The 21,527-nt window shown below is 43.1% G+C and overlaps 1 protein-coding gene across 9 annotated transcripts in view; it reads left to right on the forward strand.

Moving 5' to 3' along the window:
• Positions 1-21,527, forward strand: part of KLHL29 (kelch like family member 29) — a 403,126-nt gene that overhangs the window by 137,727 nt on the left and 243,872 nt on the right. For 8 of the 9 annotated variants that reach the window (XM_074581951.1, XM_074581954.1, XM_074581955.1 and 5 more), the window contains one exon: positions 19,079-19,384. In XM_074581951.1, the coding sequence (XP_074438052.1) occupies positions 19,124-19,384 (261 nt within the window). In that variant the 5' untranslated portion in view covers positions 19,079-19,123. Of the gene's footprint in view, positions 1-19,078; positions 19,385-21,527 lie in introns of those variants that run through there. The other variant, XM_074581956.1, reaches the window with a different exon arrangement.

Here is a 21,527-nt window from a genome sequence, read left to right on the forward strand (position 1 = left end):
CCCTACATCTGAGAACAGGATACGAGTCCTTTGTTTCTTTTTAATGGTGTCAGCTTGCCAAACTATTGGTACATCAGGTCACTCTTGTGCACTAAATTATTTCATTTAGGTATTTTAAGATGGAAAAAGAAGGGTCAAAAGCCCAAGCAGCGCTACAGGCTTGGGGGAGAGTGGCTGGAAAGCTGCCCGGCAGAAAAGGACCTGGGGGTGCTGGTGGACGGCCAGCTTAACATGAGCCAGCAGTGTGCCCAGGTGGCCAAGAAGGCCAACAGCATCCTGGCCTGTATCAGGAACAGTGTGGCCAGCAGGAGCAGGGAAGTGATGGTGCCTCTGTACTCGGCACTGGTGAGGCCTCACCTCGAGTGCTGTGTTCAGGTCTGGGCCCCTCTGTACAAGAGGGACATTGAAGTGCTGGAGCGTGTCCAGAGGAGAGCTACCAGGCTGGTGAGGGGTCTGGAGACCAGGGCATATGAGGAGAGGCTGAGGGAGCTGGGCATGTTTAGCTTGGAGAAGAGGAGGCTGAGGGGAGACCTCATTGCCCTCTACAACTCCCTGAAAGGAGGTTGGAGAGAGGTGGGTGTTGGCCTCTTCTCCCAGGTGAATAATGACAGGAGCAGAGGAAATGGTCTGAAGCTGCGGCAGGGGAGGTTTAGGTTAGATATTAGGAAGAATTCCTTTACTGAAAGAGTGGTCAGGCACTGGCACAGCCTGCCCAGGGAGGGGGTTGAGTCACCATCCCTAGAGGTGTTTAAGAAACGTCTAGATGTGGCACTTCAGGGCATGCTCTAGTGGCAGAGATTGTAGGTTGTTTGGTTGGACTCGATGATCTCAAAGGTCCTTTGCAACCATGAAGATTCTAAAAGGATAAGAGGAGTAAAGTAAAGAAAACAAAGTTTTGCAAACGTCCTGTTTGGGTCAGTCTTGTTTGGGGGCAGGGGAAGGTCTTGGATGAATTTTTACTTCAACATGAAGCAAAGAGGGAAGGGGACCTGAACAGGGGCACGAGGTGGAAAGGGGAGGTGGTAACTAGAAATATGAGACAAAATGGAGATGTGGTAAGGATGGAGGAAAAAAGTTGGTTGAAACAATGATCAACTGTGAGGGAGAAAACTGGGAAAGGCTGCAAGGGGGCTTCCTCCACGTGCAGAGTCCCAGCTTCAAGCTGCATCTGAAGGCGGTCTGTTGTTGCCCCTTCTCCCTCTCCATCCTTCTCCAACCTAATTCGGGTTCACTGAGCTTCCTTTAAGCCTTTCCCATCACCCCGAGACCCTGCAGCTGCCAGGGCAAGGAGCCCTGAGCTGCCCTGAGCCGTGGTGTTAGCCAGGCGGAGGGATGAGCACGCTACCTTTTAAATTGCTTGTATGGCAAGTGAATAAGTTAGTCAAGTTTTCTTGGCTGCTTCAGAAAGCCAGTGGTTCAAGATTAAAAAATCAGACATTAACAGCAAGCTGTGTTTTGTAGATTCCTGGAAAGGGCTTTAATTCAGTGTTATTTGATATTTACATAGTTGTGACAACTGCATAGTTGTATTTCTCATTTAAAAAAACCACCGTGACTTCATCAGTAGGGTTTGGCTCCCCCTCCCCAAGGAATTTAATCTTGGCCATTTTGCTAAGTGTATTAAAATCTGTGGGGAAGTTGTTGTTTCTTTTTCCTTCCATGTGCACATTACTGACACAACGTGACTTGTGTAGACTTTACTGTAACCTGTACTTTAGCTGGTCAATGTAATTTATAACAGAAAAGCCTACATATTATAATGACATAGCTTTCATAATATGTGTGTGTTGCCTCCACTCTGCTGGTTTATGGCAGTGCTATAAAATATTTTACCAGCGTCTGTGTAAATCCCATAATCTTAAAAATGCAATGGCAAAAAAAAAAAAAAAAAACAAAAAAACAAACCCAAACCCAAGAAAGTCTCTATCTGACCAGGAAGGCATAAGCACGTACTTGGTGTGGTAGCCGAGCGTGTGAGTGCCTGAGGAAGATAATGGCACGCTTGCTAAGTTGCAGTGGCTTCAGTCCCAAAAAGTGGTGGCAGCAGAAACACCAGCATCCTCCCTCATGGGCTTTGGCTGAGATGTGGGGTTTGGCTCAGTCGCCCCCAAAGCTCTGTTAGCAGAGTGGTGGGGGCATGGTGCTAATTTGGCGCCTCCTTGGTTGTTTTTGTTATCTCTCTCCAGTGAGCTCCAGCTCTCTGTTGTGCTGAGCCTAGTGTCACACAGGACATCTCAAGAGAGCAGAGGATTATACCCAGTTCTTGCCTTCAGTCTAAAGCTGGAGTTAAAAAACAGACAGTACCGCCTAAAAGAGAGCTCTAGCCCCAGTGCTTTGCTGAACGTAGCCATGCCGGGCACATCGGCATCCAGCTACTGGCATGGAAACTTCTGAGCCCAGCAGATTTTTTAATGCCCCATGCTTGAATTCTGTAGGGAGCTGCAGCTGGAAACCGGATCCCTTGGCAGGATGAGTGACACTGTATCACGTCCCTTTGGTGCTCAGCTCAGAGCATCCCTGTGTTTTGGAGGGGCTCATGACATGACACCATGGGTTTTGGGCAGTGGTTGCCTCGTTTGGGAATTTCCAGTGTTCCTGCAGTGATAAATGCTCGAATGATGTTCCCTTTGGCTTATACAACAGCAGGACGTCGGGCACCTAAATAGCTTTATTAGCAAAAACGTGGTTTCCCGCAGACTCTGAGGTACATAAGCCTTGAGGGGTTTTGTACGTGTATAAATTGGATATAGTGTCTGAGCTCTCCTCTCCCTACCCAAGGGCTTCTTCCAGCTTTGGTCTGTAGTCTCTTCATCCTGAATTCATCAGCTGGAGAGGAGGGATAACAACAGTTCTTGACCTCAGAAGATTTTGTCACAGTTAAAAGGGTATCAAGGGTGTTTGGATGTGGTGGCAGTGGAGCAATGTAAGCAGTAAGAGAATGCAATGGCACAGTAGAGGAAATTGTGCGATATGCAGGCGTATTTTTTGTTTATCTTTGGCACCTACCCATACCGTGCTTCTCTTAAAGTCTGTGGTTTCGTACCGTTGGTCTTGCATGTGTGCGTGCATTTCCCACAAGAGAAATCTTGAACAGACCCTGGAGTGTAAGGCCAGGAGCGCGTCTGTCCTGTGAGCGGTTCTGCAGGCTGCCATGCCTCTTCCCACGTGTCGTAGCAAGGGACGGATGCTCTGGTGGTGACTGTCAGTGGACATGGCACTTACTGTCACGGTGTCTAGGGCTGGCCTTGGCTTTCCATTCAGCCAACGGATGACGTTTCCAAAAAGAAACTTCTACAGAACAAGGAGTCTCTGGGAGATAATTAGGTGGTTGTATAAATAATGAGCGAGGGCCAGATATTATCTGCTAGCTCTATAGTCACATCCATGGAGAGAAGAGATGAGCTTTCTTCGGGGGCAGGAGAGTTCTCTCAGCTCAATTAAATGGACGTATAGTACCAGCCTGACACTGAGCGTTTGTTCCCATAGAAGCCTGTTAAAGGGAAATACAGTTAATGTTGCATACAGCCTGTGTTTAGACCTCCCGCTTGGATTATGAAAAATGTTAAAGCTAAAAAAAACCCCACTCATTATTTGAGTTTCGGAACCTGACTGGCTCCTGAATGCTGTCTGCAGCAGGGCGCACCTTTTCCAGTGGCCCATTAGCTTCTTGTTATCTTGTTGCAAACGCCTGGCTTCACTATTCCTGTACTTTATTTTAAAAGGCTTTTGCTGTGTGCAATTGAATATACTGTAATCTTCTTATCAAATACTAAAGCTCTTTAGTGATGCCATTTTGAAACAAACTACAGTTTTTAAATTGCAAATTCTTCTCTGGCTGGAAGGTCTCTGTTCTCGGTTTAGGTAGCGGTCGAGAATATATATATGTGCACGTGTGTGGCTGTATATAAATGCTTGAAAACATACTGTCCCCTTTTCTAATGACGTACGTTTGTGGATTTCCCTCTAGGGCACTGGAAAGGGAGGATATGGATTACAAGGCTGGTGGCTGCCCTCCTGGGTCATTTTGGGGTGCTTTTCCTGTGGTTTTTTGGGTTGCATTTGGAACCTCCAAAGAGACAGAAAAATTCTCCCTGAACAAGAGCAAGGTTTTTCATTATTATTTGTATTATTTAAGTGAAAGAACAAGGCTGGTCTAGTCTTGAGCATGGAACTGAAAATCTGAGCTCATATATTCCGGTCTCACATCTATCAGTAACTTGTGATGTGACTTGAAACAAAAACACTTAACCTGTGTGTCTGTTTCCCTACCTGTAAAATGGGGTTGAGAGTAAGAGGGATGCCATGAGCATTAAATATTTAATGTTTGTAAAGTGCTTTGAAGACAAGGAGTGCCACATACATGCTTATCACTGCCTTAAAATATGAGGAACTGGATAACCTTGCGTAGGAAAATTTTCATAGAAACTGTAACTTTGGAATGAAGACCAAAGCGGGAGAAGAAAGGGCATCTTGCAAAATTGTGTATTGAGAATTTTGAATGAAATGCACTGGAGAGTCTGTCTCTAAAGAATTAGCAGAGGGTGTCTTTGGGACCATTGAAAATAACCTTCGGAAAATCATAGGATTCAGTAAATAGGCAAAGTTGGATTTTTCTCCTAATAAAGAAAATAGGAAAGGAAACTTTGAAACAAATTACTCTGTTTAGCCTGGCCACAGTAATCAAGCATGTAATGGGGCCATTATGTGAATGCTGGGAAATAAGACATCTAGTTATAGAGAGGCATTATTTCAAAGTGTGTGTCTAATCCATCCTCGGTGGATGTTATTACTTACCTAGAAGATCAAGGAAATACAATGGATATGTACTTTATTCAGGAAAGCAATTGGTAGAGCACTCCGTCTGTGAAGATCATTCCAAGTTGCTCATACACTTACGTCAGCTTAGAAATTATTTACAAGAGGATAGGCAGAAATATAGTGATACAATGCATGGAGCAAAATTTTGTAAGAAACTGGGAATAAAGCACATGTCTTCAAAGCAAGTAATAAAGCAAAAACCCAGCCTTCATAATAATGTAGGAGGTCTTCCCCATGGTGTCTTTCAGATATTGCAGATACAGAAATATTCAGTCCTTTCTGTCCCTCCTCCCTACTACTACACAGAGAATGAGTGTGTGAAATGCCTCGGGAGATTCTGGAAGAAAAAAAAAAAAATTAGTTCTTTTTTGCTACAGGACTTTGCTGACTGTGGTGGGTTGGCCGTGGCCGGCGTCCAGATTCCCCCCAGCCACTCTCTCCATCCCCCTCCTCAACAGGACGGGGAGAGAAAATAAGATGAAAAACCTCATGGGTCAAGACAAGGACAGGGAGATCTCCTACCAAGTACCGTCATGGGCAAAACAGACTCGACTTGGGGAAAATTAGTTTTTTGCCAATTAAAATAGAGTTGGATGGTGAGAAACAAAGCGAAAAGTCAAAACAACTTGCCCCACACCTCCCCCCCCTCTTCCCAGGCTCAACTTCACTCCTTCATTCCCACCTCTTCCACTCCCCCAACCCCAATGGGAGGATGGGGAATGGGGGTTGCGGTCAGTCCATAACAGCTCCTCTCTGCTGCTCCTTCCTCATGCTTCTTCCCTGCTCCAGCATGGGTCCATCCCATAGGATACAGTCCTTCAGGAACTGCTCCATAGGGTGCAGTCCTTCAGGATGAGCCTCTTCCAGTGTGGGTCCTCCACGGGTCCTGCTGCCTGGGGCCTGCTCCAGCATGGGCTCCTCTCCACGAGGAGAGGACCGTGAGGTCCTCCGTGGGCTGCAACGTGGATACCTGCTTCCACTGTGCTCCTCTCCACAGGCCGCAGGGGATCCCTGCTCCGGCACCCGGAGCTCCTTCTCCCTCTCTGACCTCAGTGTTGGCAGGGTTGTTTTTCCACACTTTTTCCCTCATTCCTCACTGCCCGTGCAGTGTTTTTGCCCTTTCTTTGAGGTGTTTCACAGAGATGCCACCATCGTGGCTGCGGAGCTCGGCTGTGCCCTGCGGCGGGGCCATCATGGAACCGGCCGTGAGGGGACAGGGCGGCCCCGGCCTCCTCCCCACACACCACCCCCGCAGCCTCCCCCGTTCCGATCAACTACTGGGGAAAACCGGCGTTGATGAGAAAGGTATGTTAGTTCATTGCAATAATCAATGGTTTTACTTTTTTTTTTTATTTTGGAGAGGGAGCTGTTCAAGTGTTTAAGGTAAGTTTGGACATACATGATAATTTTATGTGTGACTGACCTGGCCTCTGTGTCTGTCAGACAGGCGGGTTGCGGGATGAGGCGGGGAGGGCTGTGCCGTTCACAGAGCCAGAGCGGCGCGATCGTAACAGCCTCCTGTGCTTTTTGGCCTTAAAAAAAATCTATAAATTCGTAAGACTTAACAGGAATGGTGCAGTGACTCATCCACATGGCAATCAAGGTGTCACAGCAAATCAAAAGTTTCCACTGCTTCTTTGAGATGGGAATTCAGAGAAAATGTTGGCGGTAATTAAAAGAATTGCTCATAGAAGGCTGCGAGACTCCGGTGTGCCTCATCAGATATGCGTCTTATCTCCAAACTATTTATGGCTCCGTCTTGGGTGGTACGTGCCTGCATCCCGAGCGGTGGAGCAGGACGTGGCTTCCCCCACGGGGCGTGCTGCCGGCGCCTCGCCTCCCATGGGGCTGGGTTTTCAGTGCCATTCCCTGGCATTGAGATCTGTGGCTTTATTCTCCCACATGCCATCATCTGTTCGGATTATTTACTGGGAGTGCGGTGCCTTTGCCTGATCTTCCCGTGCCCACTTCTGTTGATGCTTAAGAATTGCTTAAATGATGGTAATTCACAGTCTCGGCTTTTGACCACTGTTTTTGCTTTCTCAAAGAGCCTGAATTTCTGGCCACACTGATTAGATAAGCTGCAACTACATCGTTGCTGTTAGGTAAGACGTATGCTTCTCTTAAGAGCAGTAAGGTTTGCACGTGAGGAGTAACTGCTCAAAGTGATGTCTTTGTAATACATTCATTTATGTCTCCTTGCCATGTGAAAACAAACTCCTTAGTAAGTTTTGTAGCAGTAATAAAATAATTCGCTTCAATGTCTCGCTATAAGATGTCACAACATACTTCTGGTTTTCCTCCTCATGTTTATGGGGGAACGGCAATGTGGGGAAAGAGTCATCAATCAGGAAAATGATCTGATCTTTCCCTTCTCTTTTCATCTATCCAAAAAAACCCTGATGGGCTGTGATGCAAAGTGTCTCTAAGCAATGCATATAATGTATGCGATTACTGCATGCTCAGCAGCCAAATGCAAACATTGCAGAGTAGAAACACAAGGTTTATCTAAAAATAAACAAAAAGGAAACAGAAATCTGTACTTCAGATTCTACACACAAGCTGTTCAAACAGTCAGATCCTTAATAGTAGATTTAAAAGTGTCAACAGCAATGGCCTTGTTTTTTTGCATGGTTAAAACTTGTCAGCAAATTCAGTCTTTTGAGTGATAATAACACTAAAAGGCTTACAACAGACTGTCCTTGGTGTATTACAAAAAAGAAAAAAAAACCCTACAGGAACAACAAGTATCTGTTGACCCGGGGTCGGCGTGGGAATCTCAGGTCACTGCTGTGGGCTGAGAAGCTTCTTGAAGAAAGAGCAAAATCCATGAAATCATTGCATTGCTTACCCATGCAGCGAAAGGTCAGAAGGGAACAGACCTCTTCGGATTATACTTAGTAACTATGAAGATCTGGCTTCTAGTAGTCGCTTTGCACCGCATAGTGTTTTGCCCGCCCTCCTCCCTGCTCCTGCTCTGAAACATTTGTTCTGACCTAATCTGAAAGTAGTGCTCATGAGCAATTTTTCCATTTTCCAGCAAACCAGACAAAATTATTCTAAAAGCAAAAAATAAAATTCTTTTGCTTCACGTATGTTTATTGATAGATGGGACAGGTAGGATCCATACTGGAAGACGCAGGGTTGGGACAGTAGAGAACGAGCACACGATGCTTCCAAATACTAAACTATCCGCTGATGCACTCGTGTAAATTGAAGTGACTGCTGTTGCTGTTAAGGTTGGCTTTACACATATTTTTTGCTGGTGTTGACATCTACTGGATAAATTTGCTACTGGCAGGAGGAATACACTCCATTTCAAAGAACAGGAGAGTGCTATTCCCTCCTCTCGGGAAGCTCGCGCTGCACAGAGTGTCTTGCAGAGTCACATACCCTCGCTGCTTCCTTTTTTCCTGTTTTCTTTTTGTTGTGTTCTGTTTCCAAAATTGTCCTGTGAACAAAAATTGAATTTAAAGATAGTAAATCGCAAGCGCGTTTGGGCAACAGACTGTTGCAACAGCTGCAGTCTTTCTTTCATAGACTTGAATTTTTCTATTTCGCCCAAGGCAGTAAAGGGAAATCAGTTTATTAGTTTTACTTTGGTCACTAGTGAATATCATCCCCCCTCACAAAAATAACACTTTAATTCCGCTTGATTTGAAATAATTGACCGATCAGGAATGAGGCATGTGAAGGGAGCTACCAAGAGTGAATTACACCGTCGGCCTGGAAGATCAATTGTTTGGGAGGAGAGCTGAGACACCGCAGCCTTATATTACACCTGCCTGTTTATTACACTTGGCCTGAGGGGAAGGCAATGCACCATTCTGATCTGTTGCCTCGGAGAAGTACGGATGTAAAATGAATGCAAAATAAGGGAGCAGCGAGTTATTTTTTTTTATGTTAATACATTTTATATTGATATTGAGGACATTTGAGTAAACTGAGCTCCTAGTTTATAGAAGAGCATATGTGTTTTTCCTTCTTTCTGTGCCAATATTCTTCGCTAAATGCATTTTGTTTTATTTTTTTTTAGCTTCTCAATAATACTTGTAGTGATTGACTGGTAGCAGTAGCACAAATACTTAGTAAAATTAGTCCCACTGGAAGATTACTCAGATGCTACAGCTCCTCTTCTTACTCCTCCTTCCTCTGCTCTTTCTGCCTGTTTTAATGATTTCATGTTAAGAAAAACGACCTGAGGCACAGCAGAGAGGAAAAAAAAAAAGTCATAAGAAAAAAACAACTGATGGACTTAATGCTTTGGCAGATCCACGGAACAGAAGTGAGGCCAGATGTTTGCTATAGAGGCATTTGGCATGTATATAAGAATCTCACTACAAGACTGCATATAGAGTTTTTGACAGCTTTGGTTGAACGAAATGAATGATTGCTATTCAGGATAAAATGCAAACGTTTTGGCCAGTGCTTGCAAATTTAGGAGTTTAAAGTCATATTCTTAACTAGATTCTTGGTGTACTTAAATCCGTGTTTAAGTAGGTGCCCACCAAACAAGATTTGATTTATCTCTTTTTAATTTTTAAAGGTTCTACATATCTTGAGAGGCACATGGTGAGTGGTTCATGCTTTTGAGAAATGAGCTGATTCTTATTTGATGATGTTATTTCTAAAGCAGCTAATTAAAAGCTTCAGACCTCTGGCCTAGAAAAGGTAGGTTGCTGATGTACTGCGTTCAGCAAACAGTCTTCATCCAGCAGTTGAAAAGATAAAACATGAGTCGCTGTTGGCAATTTTAAGTGAGAAGCAAGAAAGGGTGGTGGAAGAAGTGATAACAGGAAAAGCTTTTAAGAGGCAGAGGAGCAGGCTGAGGAGCAGTTAACGTTGGTACTGGGTGTGGTATTAATTCATTAGCATGGTGGCACTGTCCCTCTAATTCTTGAAGCATCGCCTTTCAAAACAAAACAAAAATAGCAAGTGGATGTAAGCGATACTTTGTCTATTGAACCAACTGAAAATAAAATCAATCCATTTTATGTAACATGGTTAGGCCATGAGAGGTGATGAGCTGTGACTGCAGATGGACAGATAATGTGGGCTCCGGCCAACTTCATCTGACAGGCACCAGGAAGGGAACATTTAGGTTCGAAAGGCCTAAGTGTCTGTTGGGTGAGTTGGACGTCCAGTATTTCCAGCCAGGAAAAGGGGCACCTGGTACTAAGGTGCTGGTACTAATCTTGCCGGTACCATGAAGCAAACAAATGTCTTGCAGAAATATGCAGAGAAAGTCCAGGCCCTTCACGACCTCCGAAAGTGCGACAAAAATGTATGTGGCTCCTTAAATGAAAAGCAAGGTAGCTTCTGAGGATATGTGAGTGGAGGTTAGTGACAGTCCCACATTTAGGGCACTGGAAATTGGAAAAACTGTAGTTATTCCCCTCTGCATAGGGATCTTGCGTAGTCTCTGGAAATTCATTTCTTATTGCAGGATTGGGATAACCGCACTTTCCTACCTTAGTGTGAAGCGAATCGTGTTAAAACCTCAAAGGTTCTTGGATGCATGTTGATATGGACTGTGCTAGTGTAATGTTCCATTTAATGTTTCTTGTTTTTAACTGAGGCATTTTGCATCTAATAAGTTCTTTTTATATATCAGGTGCTTAGTGACTGTTTCATGCTGTAAGTGTATATGGGGTCTTGATTTGGGGGAGTGATATATGTCTCCTTTTAACAAAATGTGTGTGAGAAAACTCGTTGTGGTCAGAGGGCATCAGTCCTGGAAGAGAAAATTTACTACCTCTCTTCATGCTATCTGAAGCTTTTTAAATGTGAACAATAACAGGGGCGGGATGACCCAAAAACATCCTCGAAGAGGGAAGTTCAAAGTAGTTTGTATATTATACAGTTTTGCAGCAGTACAGGTGATCCAGAGAGCTTGTGCTGTAAAATATGCTGCATTTAACCCTTTCCTTGGCAGAGAGCTTTCTCCTCTAATAGTTCTGACTGATTGATCGGTCTTCCCCAAGGGCTGGAAAATTGGGAGCGGCAGTAAATCAAAGGAAATTTCTCCTGTCTTGTCCAAATGTATTTGAAGACCTAGTCGTCTCCTCCTTCCCCCCACAAGAAACCAGCCCCAAAAGAACCAAGATCCTGTTAATTAAATTTTGTGAGATTTAATTTGTGACATTTGGCAACACTGACAGTAGCTTATTCTACCTTTCTGCTTTATTAACTATGAAGTCTTAGGCGAGATTAGGTATGTCAGGTGCTGGCAACCACTTAATGCATTTTGAGAAGATGGCCCATTTCCCCAGAAGAAATCTAGTCATGTCTCTGTCTTCCCTCTACCTCTGCCTCCGTTCTACCTTCCACCTCTCCCCAGCAGGCACCTTTGGACCCTGGCCACCAGTTAACATTCAGCCAGCCCCTGTGCTGGGAGTCGGGGTGCTGGCCACCGGCTCTGCCATGTGAGTCTGCGCAAACCCTCCACGAACTGGCCTTTAACATAGCAGCTTTGGGCATGTGGTTTTCTTTTGTTTGCTTTTCATGCTAATGAGATAATTTAATTAGGGAAGTCAATGTTTTGGGCAGTGTTTTGCAAGCAGGAGTGTTACAGAGGAACATGATGTGTTTCTCTCTCCCCAGTCAGTGCTGGCTACCCCGGACCTTGTAGAGACATCTGAGAAAGTTATTATGCCTTTGTGTAAAGTTCTGTTGGATTTTCATTTAGAAAACTGCTCTGCAAAATTCCAGTCGTGTTACGGCAGAAGGACCTTGGAAAACTCAAGAATCAGCAACAAATGGCAGCTAGAACTGATTTTTGGGAATGGAGGGTGGTGAGGGTTGAGTTCTGCTCTGAGCTTTTGGGAGGGTGTTTGCAACAAGCCAAGGGGGAGAACCAGGTCTAGTGGGAGATCTTTGCAGTAAAAGCCTGAAGAGAGAGGAATGGAGTTAGGAGTTTTCTCCAGATACATATCCCAAACCAGTATATTGCAGGGGGAACTAGATGACCTTTAAAGGTCCCTTCCAACCCAAACTATTTTACGATTCTATGATTCTATGATGACATATTTGCTATCAATTTATAATTGATATTAAGTGCGCCTGAGGATGTGGATCAAGGCCTTTCAAAATTGTCCAAGACACTTGGGTGGTGGGGTCTTCCCCAGAAGGAAACCCCTGCACCTGATGTAAACCCCTGTAACTTTGCGTGTGTCCAAATCTGGCATGCAGCAGGGTTCAGGGTGGGACTGGTCTTCGTCTCCTGTTCCAGCAGTGTGAGCAGCAGGACCACAGACGCCTCTGGGCCTCTGAATTTTTCTCACCCTACCAGTGCTCAGTGCATTGCAGGATGTGTTATCTACTCCACTCAGCTTGTAAAGGAATTAGCATTTGAAAGCAAATGACGAAATATAAGAAATGATCACACTGTAGATAAATTTCCAAGAAGCTTAGTAGTTAACCATACACATAGAGGTATTTTAGTAACCCCTTATTTAGGAAGATCATATTCTCCCAGCTTGGAGAGAAAGAAACCAGATTGGTAAGGTAGGGCTTCACTCTCATTGTGCCTGTGTTTGGTTTTTTTTTTCTGTTGGGTAGTCTAGTCTATCTTTTTACTTATCTAAAGAGATGATTACCATATCCATCATAAGTAGTCAGAAATAATAAGTGTACACCCTGTTCTACAATATTTCGAGACATAGAAGCAAGAGTCTCATTTGTGCTTCTTGCATAGTGAACTCTATCCTTAGAAGAAACTGTTGTGCTGCTGCTCTGATTTTATTTTTTTTTTTATGTCCCAAAGCATTGCCTCCTCCAGCATATATTTGGAAAATTAAATCCTATATAATCTCTTGAATCTACTGCTCCTTTATCACTTACAGGGTTAGGATTTGGGCTTCTTTTTCTTCTTTTTTTTTGAAGATCTGATTGTAGCAAAGCAGCTCAAGTCTCTCTGCCTTGTCTTGGATTTTACAAGAGCTTTACAACTGTTTACAAGACTAAATCAGGGGTTTACAAAAGTAGACCTTGCTTGATAATAAAGTTGTTTCCTTGCCCCTCAAATATTTCTGGGTCTTATCTTTCTACACAGCTGCTTGTAGTTCAGCTTTACAGAATCTCTTGATTGGATTCCTACTGCCTTCGTCTAACAAAGAAGGCTTTCAATGAAGTCACCCAAATGGAAAAAAAGAAGTTAAGTAAAAATTGTGAAAATGGATTAGTCAGATCCATGTAGGCTTATAACAGTGATTCCATATGTGTCTAAGAAAGTCTTTGTAGGTTATAAATAATGTTGAGCTCGAATAAAACCTTTTGTTTGTGACACTTCTGAAGTGGAGAGTAACTCCTGAAGCTGCCAGGTCTACTGGCATCCTATTTTATTTGTAAGGTTTTCTTAAAGACGTGTTTACACGTGTGTAATATGTGTGCCTGTATGACTATTGAGTTACATCCAGAATTTATGGTAACACTGATATATTTGAGTGTGATTTTGCTGCCGTATGCATAAATTATGTCTTCAGCCCCGTGCCTCAGGAAGAGGTTGTTGTGTCGGTGTGCTCTGATAAAACTGCCTCCAGTAGCATTTTCCCTGCAGTGTGTATGTGAAGTCGTTCAAGCTTAGGTACTTAGGCCGCCTTCTTTATCAGTTACGCTTCTTCATGCTAGATCTGATTACAGCAAATCTCTCTCGTCTTCCTCATCTTCTTTTTTTGTGTGGATCTCATAAAATACTTAGGCTTTACATGCACTTAACTGCTTTTGAAGCTCTCTAATAGGCTATTTTATCGATGCTTCCGTTCATCCAGTCTGAAAACACATAAGGCTTATTTAGCTGCTTATTTTAATGCTTCAGACTCTTTCTTTCTTCTTTTCTTCCATTTCCCTAACGACCATATATCTACTTCCGTTGCTCTGTCTCCCAACCTCTTGCCTATCATATTTCTCTAATGTTATTATTTAAAAGGTAAATTTAGAAACAAATGCTTACCCAGGAACAATTTAAATTAAAAGGTTGACCTTTATTTTTGAAGTCACTTAATGAAGTTGACTAATAGTCTAAGAAATCTGATTCTCTAGCTTCAGACTGGCTGAAAGCCTGTTTTTCCTTATATTTATATCTGTGAGGACAGGCGTTTTAAGGAGACCGTGACTAGATAAGCGTGGAGCACAGGGAAAAAGCTGCTCTAAGGCTCGAGCCGGACTGTCATTTAGAGGAACATGAATAGGAAACATTTTTTCTGCAGAACAGTGAGTGTTTTGGGCTTGGGGGAAGAAGGGCTGTGTTGAAATGTATCGAGCATAAAATGAAATGTTAATCACTTAAGTTTAATAAATCTGCAGCAATGATCTGTTTGAACCTGGTAAGAGGCCTGTAGTTAGCACGCTGCTATCTCAAATGCCTCTGGTCTTTTTCTTGCCTCTGTGTATGTGTGTGGAAGCTGTGGAAACAAGGCACAAACGTAAGAGAAAAATGAGAAAAATGGCAAAAAATCAGTACGAGGAGGAAGGTTGTTTTAAACTATGAAGGTAGGAGGATTTCCAAATGGCCACAGTGGTTTGGGTAAATTTGGAGACTGGATGTCGTCATCTGTGTAGGCGCCCCACATTGTAGTTCCGGAGATGCTCACGTTTTGCAGAAAAACTTTCTCAAATTTTATTGTTGAGCAAGCTGTTTGTATGAGACATTTCTAAAACTCCTGGTCATAGAAAAAGTTATTTTCTCTAGCAGGGCTACTCTCACATTTTACTTTCCCTCAGGAGCGATAGATTTAAAGTCATTTCTTTTTATGGTCTTTCTCACCTGCTGCATTGCATATTTTGGCCTTGGAGGGCTAGGCGAGATGCCTGTCACATCCCTCAGAAGGGCATTCGGTATTGTTTCATTACTCTCTTAGTCTTCCCTGTTCTACCCTCCCGAGCCCGTCTTGCTGGGAAAGTAAATTCAGAGGAAAGGGTCGGGTGAGTGTGCAATCCTGATGCCTGGCTCCGGAGGACCTTGCATAACCCATCTCTGAAACCGAGAGGTTTGGCTATGTTTTGGCATGATTTTTGCGCCGCGTGCGCAGCAATGCAGTCTTTGGGGACTGAGATAGGCGTTTTGCCTGCTTCGCCGTATCACTAAATCTCGTTTTCAGATTTGTCACGGGATTTTTATTTTCCTCTGGTTGCTCGATCTCTCTTCTTTAGCTTATAGCCTTTTCCACAGCTTTCCCTTAATACCAATGTGATCTCCTTTTTGCTTTGAATTTATCAGTTCATCCAGTAACAGCTCTGGGTTTTTCTCTCTTCTCTCTCTTTAGTAGGGTGGGGTTTTTTCCCCTCTAAGAGAGTTTTTGTTCCTTTTGACTGCGCGACAAAATCCTTTGATTCTATGTGACAAACAGGAACACACGTTTCCTTTCTAGTCAAGATTAAAGACACCCGGCTACTCCAGTGATTACGTCTTGAGTAGAGAGCGGGAGAAGGCCTGTCTCATTGCCTTTACCACCTTCACAAGATAGTATGTCTGCTGAATTAGCTGTACGGAGTGATTTTCAGCAGTAACAGCATGCTGTATGCCTCCTCATGGACTTCTATTCTGAGATACACAAATCATACATTCTTTCTGTTGCCAGCTATGTCTACACTGCGGTTTTATGGATCTGATGTAGGGTAGACATATCTGAGATAGCTTGAAGCTTATCTGCTCAAGAACTGACTCCGAGATGTTACAGCGGGGGGCTTTGTGCTAGCTGAAAAATCGGCCCCAAAACTGAGGTGGATAGATCTATAATTAGCCAAGGCTCAGCTGGGGCAGTGACTTCAGTGCGGACAGCACTGGGAGTTCCCCAAGTCTGAAAAACAAGGTAAAAAACCTTCTTTCTCTTCCGTAGTGCTGTTTAGAGGGACATAAAGCTATTTAAGAGAAAAATGCATGCATAGGAACGTTGAGGAAAACTTTAAACTTAAACTTCCCTTAAGAAGGGAAAACATACGAATTAATTGTAGCTATTGATATTAGTATTTGTAAGCTTTAGGTATTGATCTTTCTCTCTCTCTTCTCCCCGTCTCCCTAACAGAAATGTTTTTGGTTTGGGGTTTTTTTTTTTGTTTATTCTTAATAAAAAAAATCCAGAAGAATCCATGCCTGGAAAATTTTAGCATAGAATTGGGTATTTTGGAACTGGTAACGACTGGATTAGGATGAAAATGCTTGTGCATCTTAGATTTCGATGACTGCTGCCCTCCTTGCTGTTCGTGTGTGGTTTCCACTGGCCTCCGTCACTGCCGTTTCTCAAGATGGTTTACGCTGCCCTGTGTCAAGTTCTGTGCAGAGGAATGTGATGATTATACTTGGCTCGGGACACACTTTGTTGGAGAAGTTTTTCTTATGAGTGCAAAATACGTTTAAAGCATTATTATTGTGATTATCATCCTTGACAAAAATAGCCCAGACAAAGCATAAACTCTGGATCCAAAAATCTATTTAAAAATTAGCTAGCCTGTTCGCAAACCATGTCTTACCTCACCCCGCAGCTATTTATGAGAACATTTTATATTGTTTCTAATTTTAAACAATTAATAGGGAGCACTAGCAGTTGAATACTCATTTATTAGATAGTTATCCCCTCCGGTTTTTCTGCACATCTTGTTGCTGTCAAATATCTTTGTACCCAGCCAAAAATGACATGTTGAAACAAGCAGTGTGTATTTAATACAATGCATAGAAAAACCGTGACGTTCATCCCTGGCCTTTATTTTTTACTGGAAATACCATGAAATACAGTAGCTGGACAAAGTGAATTTGCTCGTGAAGAGGGTGGGGGGTTTTAAGTAAAATTCTTAATGCGTGGCTTAGTCGCGGGCTTTTTTCCTGCTTGTTATTGACGTAATTGCCTGTCAGTCTCATCTGATAGCAGAATTGCTGGGGGCACGGTGTCTTGGATCGTGTGGCAAAAACTGCTAGCTATTGACTTATGTGCATGTGTGCCTCTGCTCTCCGCTGAATTAAATGTCAGATATACTCAAGTGTGTGGGTGGGTGGGGGATATGTGATTTGGTTCTCTCTGGTTGCCTTGTCAAGAAGTACACTAATACAGCTAATGGAGATCCTCGAGCTCGGAAGGAGAAGGGCATTCACTTGACAGCCACCATCCAAACAGTCACAAAAGATAGCTTCATACAGTGGTGGAGGCCGTGCGGATTTAAAAAAGAAACTTTTCCAAAGGCAAGGAATAATAAAGGATATTTTGAAATTGTAGCTTGCAGTTTACAGTCTCCCTTTTTTGCCTGGCATTGCAGAAGGTTCATAAAAGCAAAAGGAAGGGGGTTTATATCTGTGGAATTTCTAACCTTTAAAGACGATATCTTTAGGTACTGATTTCATTCGGAATGGTTGCTGCTGGAGGAAAAACTTGCTTTCTTCACCTCTACTGAAACAAAAGTTTCTGTTTTCAGTACGCCATCTTTCACAGGTCTTGTGTCTCTGGTTTTTGCCACGTTCAGTGTATAACTGTCACTTCCACATGGTCCTCTGGAACATATGAAATGAGCTTTCTGAATTAAAGTGTCTAATGGACACAAAAGAAGATTCTAAGTAAATGTCAACGAATCCTCAACCCTCAAATCATCAAGTCAAATCTTGTATCACATTGTACTGGAGAAAAAATAGCTGACTCTGTTGGATTAAGGGGAATGTTAATTTTGTGGTCAGCATCTACAACACTGCTGTGTGGTCTCCTGTATACGCTCTCACTGGAGGTGCTCACTCCTACAGAGGGGCAACCGCATCACAAATGCAGCTTCTTGGGAGATTTGGTTCAGCCTTTTGTTGAAGGTGATGATGGTGGAGGGATTTGGGGGGTTTTTAATACACTTTTATATTACGGAATTCTTAACCGAGAGAAGAGTTTTCTCCATCTCAAGGTAGTAGCTCTCTGGTGAACCAGGTGAACCTTTTAATTATTTAGTCATAATAGTAGTTTTTCGTTTTTCATTTTCTTTTTAATTTCTACCAGGTGAATAACTACAAGCGTTGTTGATGGACACGCTGGTTTTTGCTACTTCTAAGTAATATCTCTCTGAAGTAGTTTCTTACCTTTAAGTTTCTTGGTGAGTTTAGTTCCAGCTCCCTCCTCAGCCAAGCAGATATTTTTATTGTCCATTTTTGTGTCTAAGAATTTGCGCAGCAAAATTGCTTCAACTGACCTGATGTTATTATTACAAAGAACTTATTGGATCGTCTGATGCAAATAAAATAAATCAGATGCTGCAGTGACCTAGATACACGTTATTTATTTATGGGAATAAATATATTTAGCATTTATTTACACTGTTCTTCAATTGCAGTTGCTGTAAACTTTCACTTACTCTGAACTGTGCTAGGAAAATAGCATTATTGCCACCATTCTGGAGGTTAGGAGACCTTGACAGGAAGACTTAAGTAACTGCTCTAGGCTACGTAACATATATAATTATCAGAAGTAGGATTAGATATTGGGAGTCTCAACTCCCAGTGTTGTGTGCAGATGTCTTGCTCCTGGCAGATAAAATCTATGGATAACAAAGACTGAGGAGGTAAGTAATGATAAGGACGGGATGATCACAAAAAGCGATTTGGTCATTTGATCATTTAGGGTATATTAAGTGTTTTAAGTCTAGCCAGAAGCACAGGAGGAGACAGGACATGTTGGTCTGCCCTGGAGAGCAGCCACGCTGCGGGGAGCACAGGCGTCACGGGGTGAACTATTCCTGTAGGAGCTTCCAATGAGGAGGTCTAACAAAAAGAAGAAGAGGGGGCTGCATAAAGCAATATTCAACTTTAAAACCAGAGAAGTAATGGATAGCTTTTGCAGGTAGATTTTTCTCCCCCTGATCTTCAGGGTTCATATTTGGTCACACCACAGGTGTAGAAGAGAGCCACAGAAATGATCTGCAGGCTACTGACAAAACTGCAAGATGGAGTTTTTGGAAACATTTTCCTGCTAGCAGAAGATTTGAATGATGATTTTCTTCTTACGTGGCATTTTGTAATTTGTGCGTTGTTGCTGGAGAGTTTGGGCAGATGGTGTTTCCTTGGGTCTGAGGGATTGGTCTCTCCACCACCTGCTTGTAGTTGTCCAAACTCTCTCATTTTTGTTCTAGATTAACGTTCACTACAACACCCCTCTCTTCCTCCTGACATTTAGCTGAGAAGAGGGGAGAAACAGTGCTCTCCTAAAGCAGAGGAGGCATAGCAGGAGCTTGCCCTGGTGGTTATAGAGTACAATCACTGCGCTGGGACCTTATTGCTAACACTTCCTTGGTTTTCATCTTTCAGGCAAGCTCTCACGTTCCCTTTGAGAAGAAGCTGCCCTCCACCGAGATGTCACGGCACCACAGCCGGTTTGAAAGAGATTATCGGGCCGGGTGGGATCGCCGGGACTGGAGCTCCAACGGCAATCATGTCAGCAGCACCAACTGCAGCAGCGCCGCGAGCACCAACAGCAACAACCGCCCCGGGCTGCTGCCCCTGCCCATCGTCCCCTCCCGGCTCCCCACCCCAGCCACCGCCACTTGCACCACCGTCAACAGCGATGTGATCACGAGCCTGGTGGCCAACTCGTCTCCAGCTTCAACTACCAAAGTAAGAATTTAGCCTTTTTTTTTTTCTGGGGTCGATGTGTTGAAGGGATGTTAGAGGTGGAGCTTCATCTGTTCCTTTGCAAAATCTTTCTTCATGGTATAGCCAAGAGGAGGAAGAACAAAATTTCTAAGGGAAGTCTAGTTTTTCTTTATCCTTTTGTGTGTTGTGCATACACTAGAGTAGGTCATTCTTGCTCCAAGTCTGAGGGTTCCCATTACTCCTGAGAGGCCCAAGCAGAGCAAATGCTTCTTTCCTTTCAGCACTGCCTACATTTGGGCATTCTGTTGCTTTCCCTGGAACGGGTGGTTCCCACTTTTGCTTTTGGGAATGCTCTTGTCTGTTGACCGAGGCAGAGCTGTGGTTGACAACAAGTGGATGTGGTTTTCATCCAGAGGGAGTGCAAAATGACCAAAGGGCATAATTTTGGCTGAATGGTGTTTTTTCTTCTCTTTAGTTGGTACTTCCCTGTAAGGTTTTCAAAACCTCGTTCTTAGTGCAAATTGGAGTCCAACAGTGGGACTGCTATAACCAGGCTCTCTCATTTGTGCAAAAATGCACACGAAGGAGTAGGAAAATGTTAAGCAGCAAAGAATTGAAATCACTAGTAAACCATTGGGCTTTTTTGTTCTAATATATAACTGGAGGGAAGAGAAATTGTTTTTTTAAACACTAAGCTCTTTTAAATCTGCAAAGTACAAGTTGTTATTCCAGTAGAAAGTTGGGGTTTCTTTCTGCATGCAAATTCAGGTAGAACAGCTGGGGAATAGAAAACCCTGGCAAATTGTAAAGGTGACCATGGCATTAGCAAAGTGAGCCAAAAGCACTCCTGGTTTTCTTTTTATGATATTTAACATTTTCTTTCAACTTGGTTTCCTTTTAATAACTGCAAGTGCCAAATGCAGCAGACGCAGACAGGGGGAAAAGAGACAATAAAGTTATTTAAAGTAAGCTAAGAGCAAGCTTAAATTTTACTGCAGTACCATTATTATATTGATTTTTTTTCACACTGTAGAAAAACAAGGTCAGTGCTGCAGAAGGAAACATTAGGCTGAAGTTTACAGTGGGATTGGTTTTAAAAATTTTCCATGGCATCTTCAAATTATTTTCATTTGAAAGAAGCGAATCGGATTCTGATCAAAACATATTTAGAGTTCTTCCAGATGCTATCCATAGATAGATGCGTTTCAATCATGCTTTGTCTGGAGAAGATGGAGGCAATTTTGGAGCCAAAGCAGTCATTTCATTTATCATGACCTTTGTTCCTGGGTCTGCTTAGAGTCCAATGATTGTCTGGGGCTGATCAGCCCTTCTCCCAGATGTTCCAAACCATTTTGAAGCATAGCAGTGCCAGTAAACCATGTGTTTATTGGGGGAGAGGAGGCAGGAACAGCAAGTTAAATGCCTTTTGATCATATGTTCAATGTGAACTGTCTTTTAAATTGCCTTATTAGACAATTTTCTGATGACTTTCATTAGTAAGAGTGTTTTGGCATGAATAGATCAAAAGCAATAAATAGACAAGAATGGACGTGACATGGGACACTTTTTAGTCTGAGAACTGTTAATCAGCTGCGTAATCTCCCATAAAATAAATGTGTAAAAATGCACACAGTCTTTGCCCCAGCCCTTCTTCTGAGAATCAGCTGAACAGCTCTAAAAATTCAAAATTGCACGTACTAAAGAGGAAAAAACTTTGAAAGAGAAGTGAGGTAGGTAGAATGAACAGAGAGGTAAGGGTATGGTGCCTAGCAAGCTTCCAACTAATGATGTGGAACGATGTCAGAAAAAAACATCAGGTGCTCATACATACTCATGTTCACCCTGCCTGACTCCGTCTCTCTCCTTCACCCGCAGCAGAAATACGCTTGTGGTTAGCAATGTAACCAGCCAGTGCTTCTCCCTTGCAGAAACCAGCTAATGGTTAGGCATAAAAAATTAAATCCGTATAATGAGGAAATCACAAGTTAGAAGAATAGCGCGGTTGCTTGGTGTGTTTTAAAAAACAGGAATGTGCTGAGTTGCCTTGAGCTGTGGAGAGTTCACAGTCTGTCCTCCGCAGCCTTTTTGTGAGCATGTTTATGGGGTACCGGCTCATGGGGGGCAGGTGTCATCTTAAGCTGAATTTCTTAGTTCTATTCTGTGG

The sequence above is a fragment of the Larus michahellis genome, chromosome 3 (assembly GCF_964199755.1).
Source record: "Larus michahellis chromosome 3, bLarMic1.1, whole genome shotgun sequence".
Lineage (NCBI taxonomy): Eukaryota > Metazoa > Chordata > Aves > Charadriiformes > Laridae > Larus > Larus michahellis.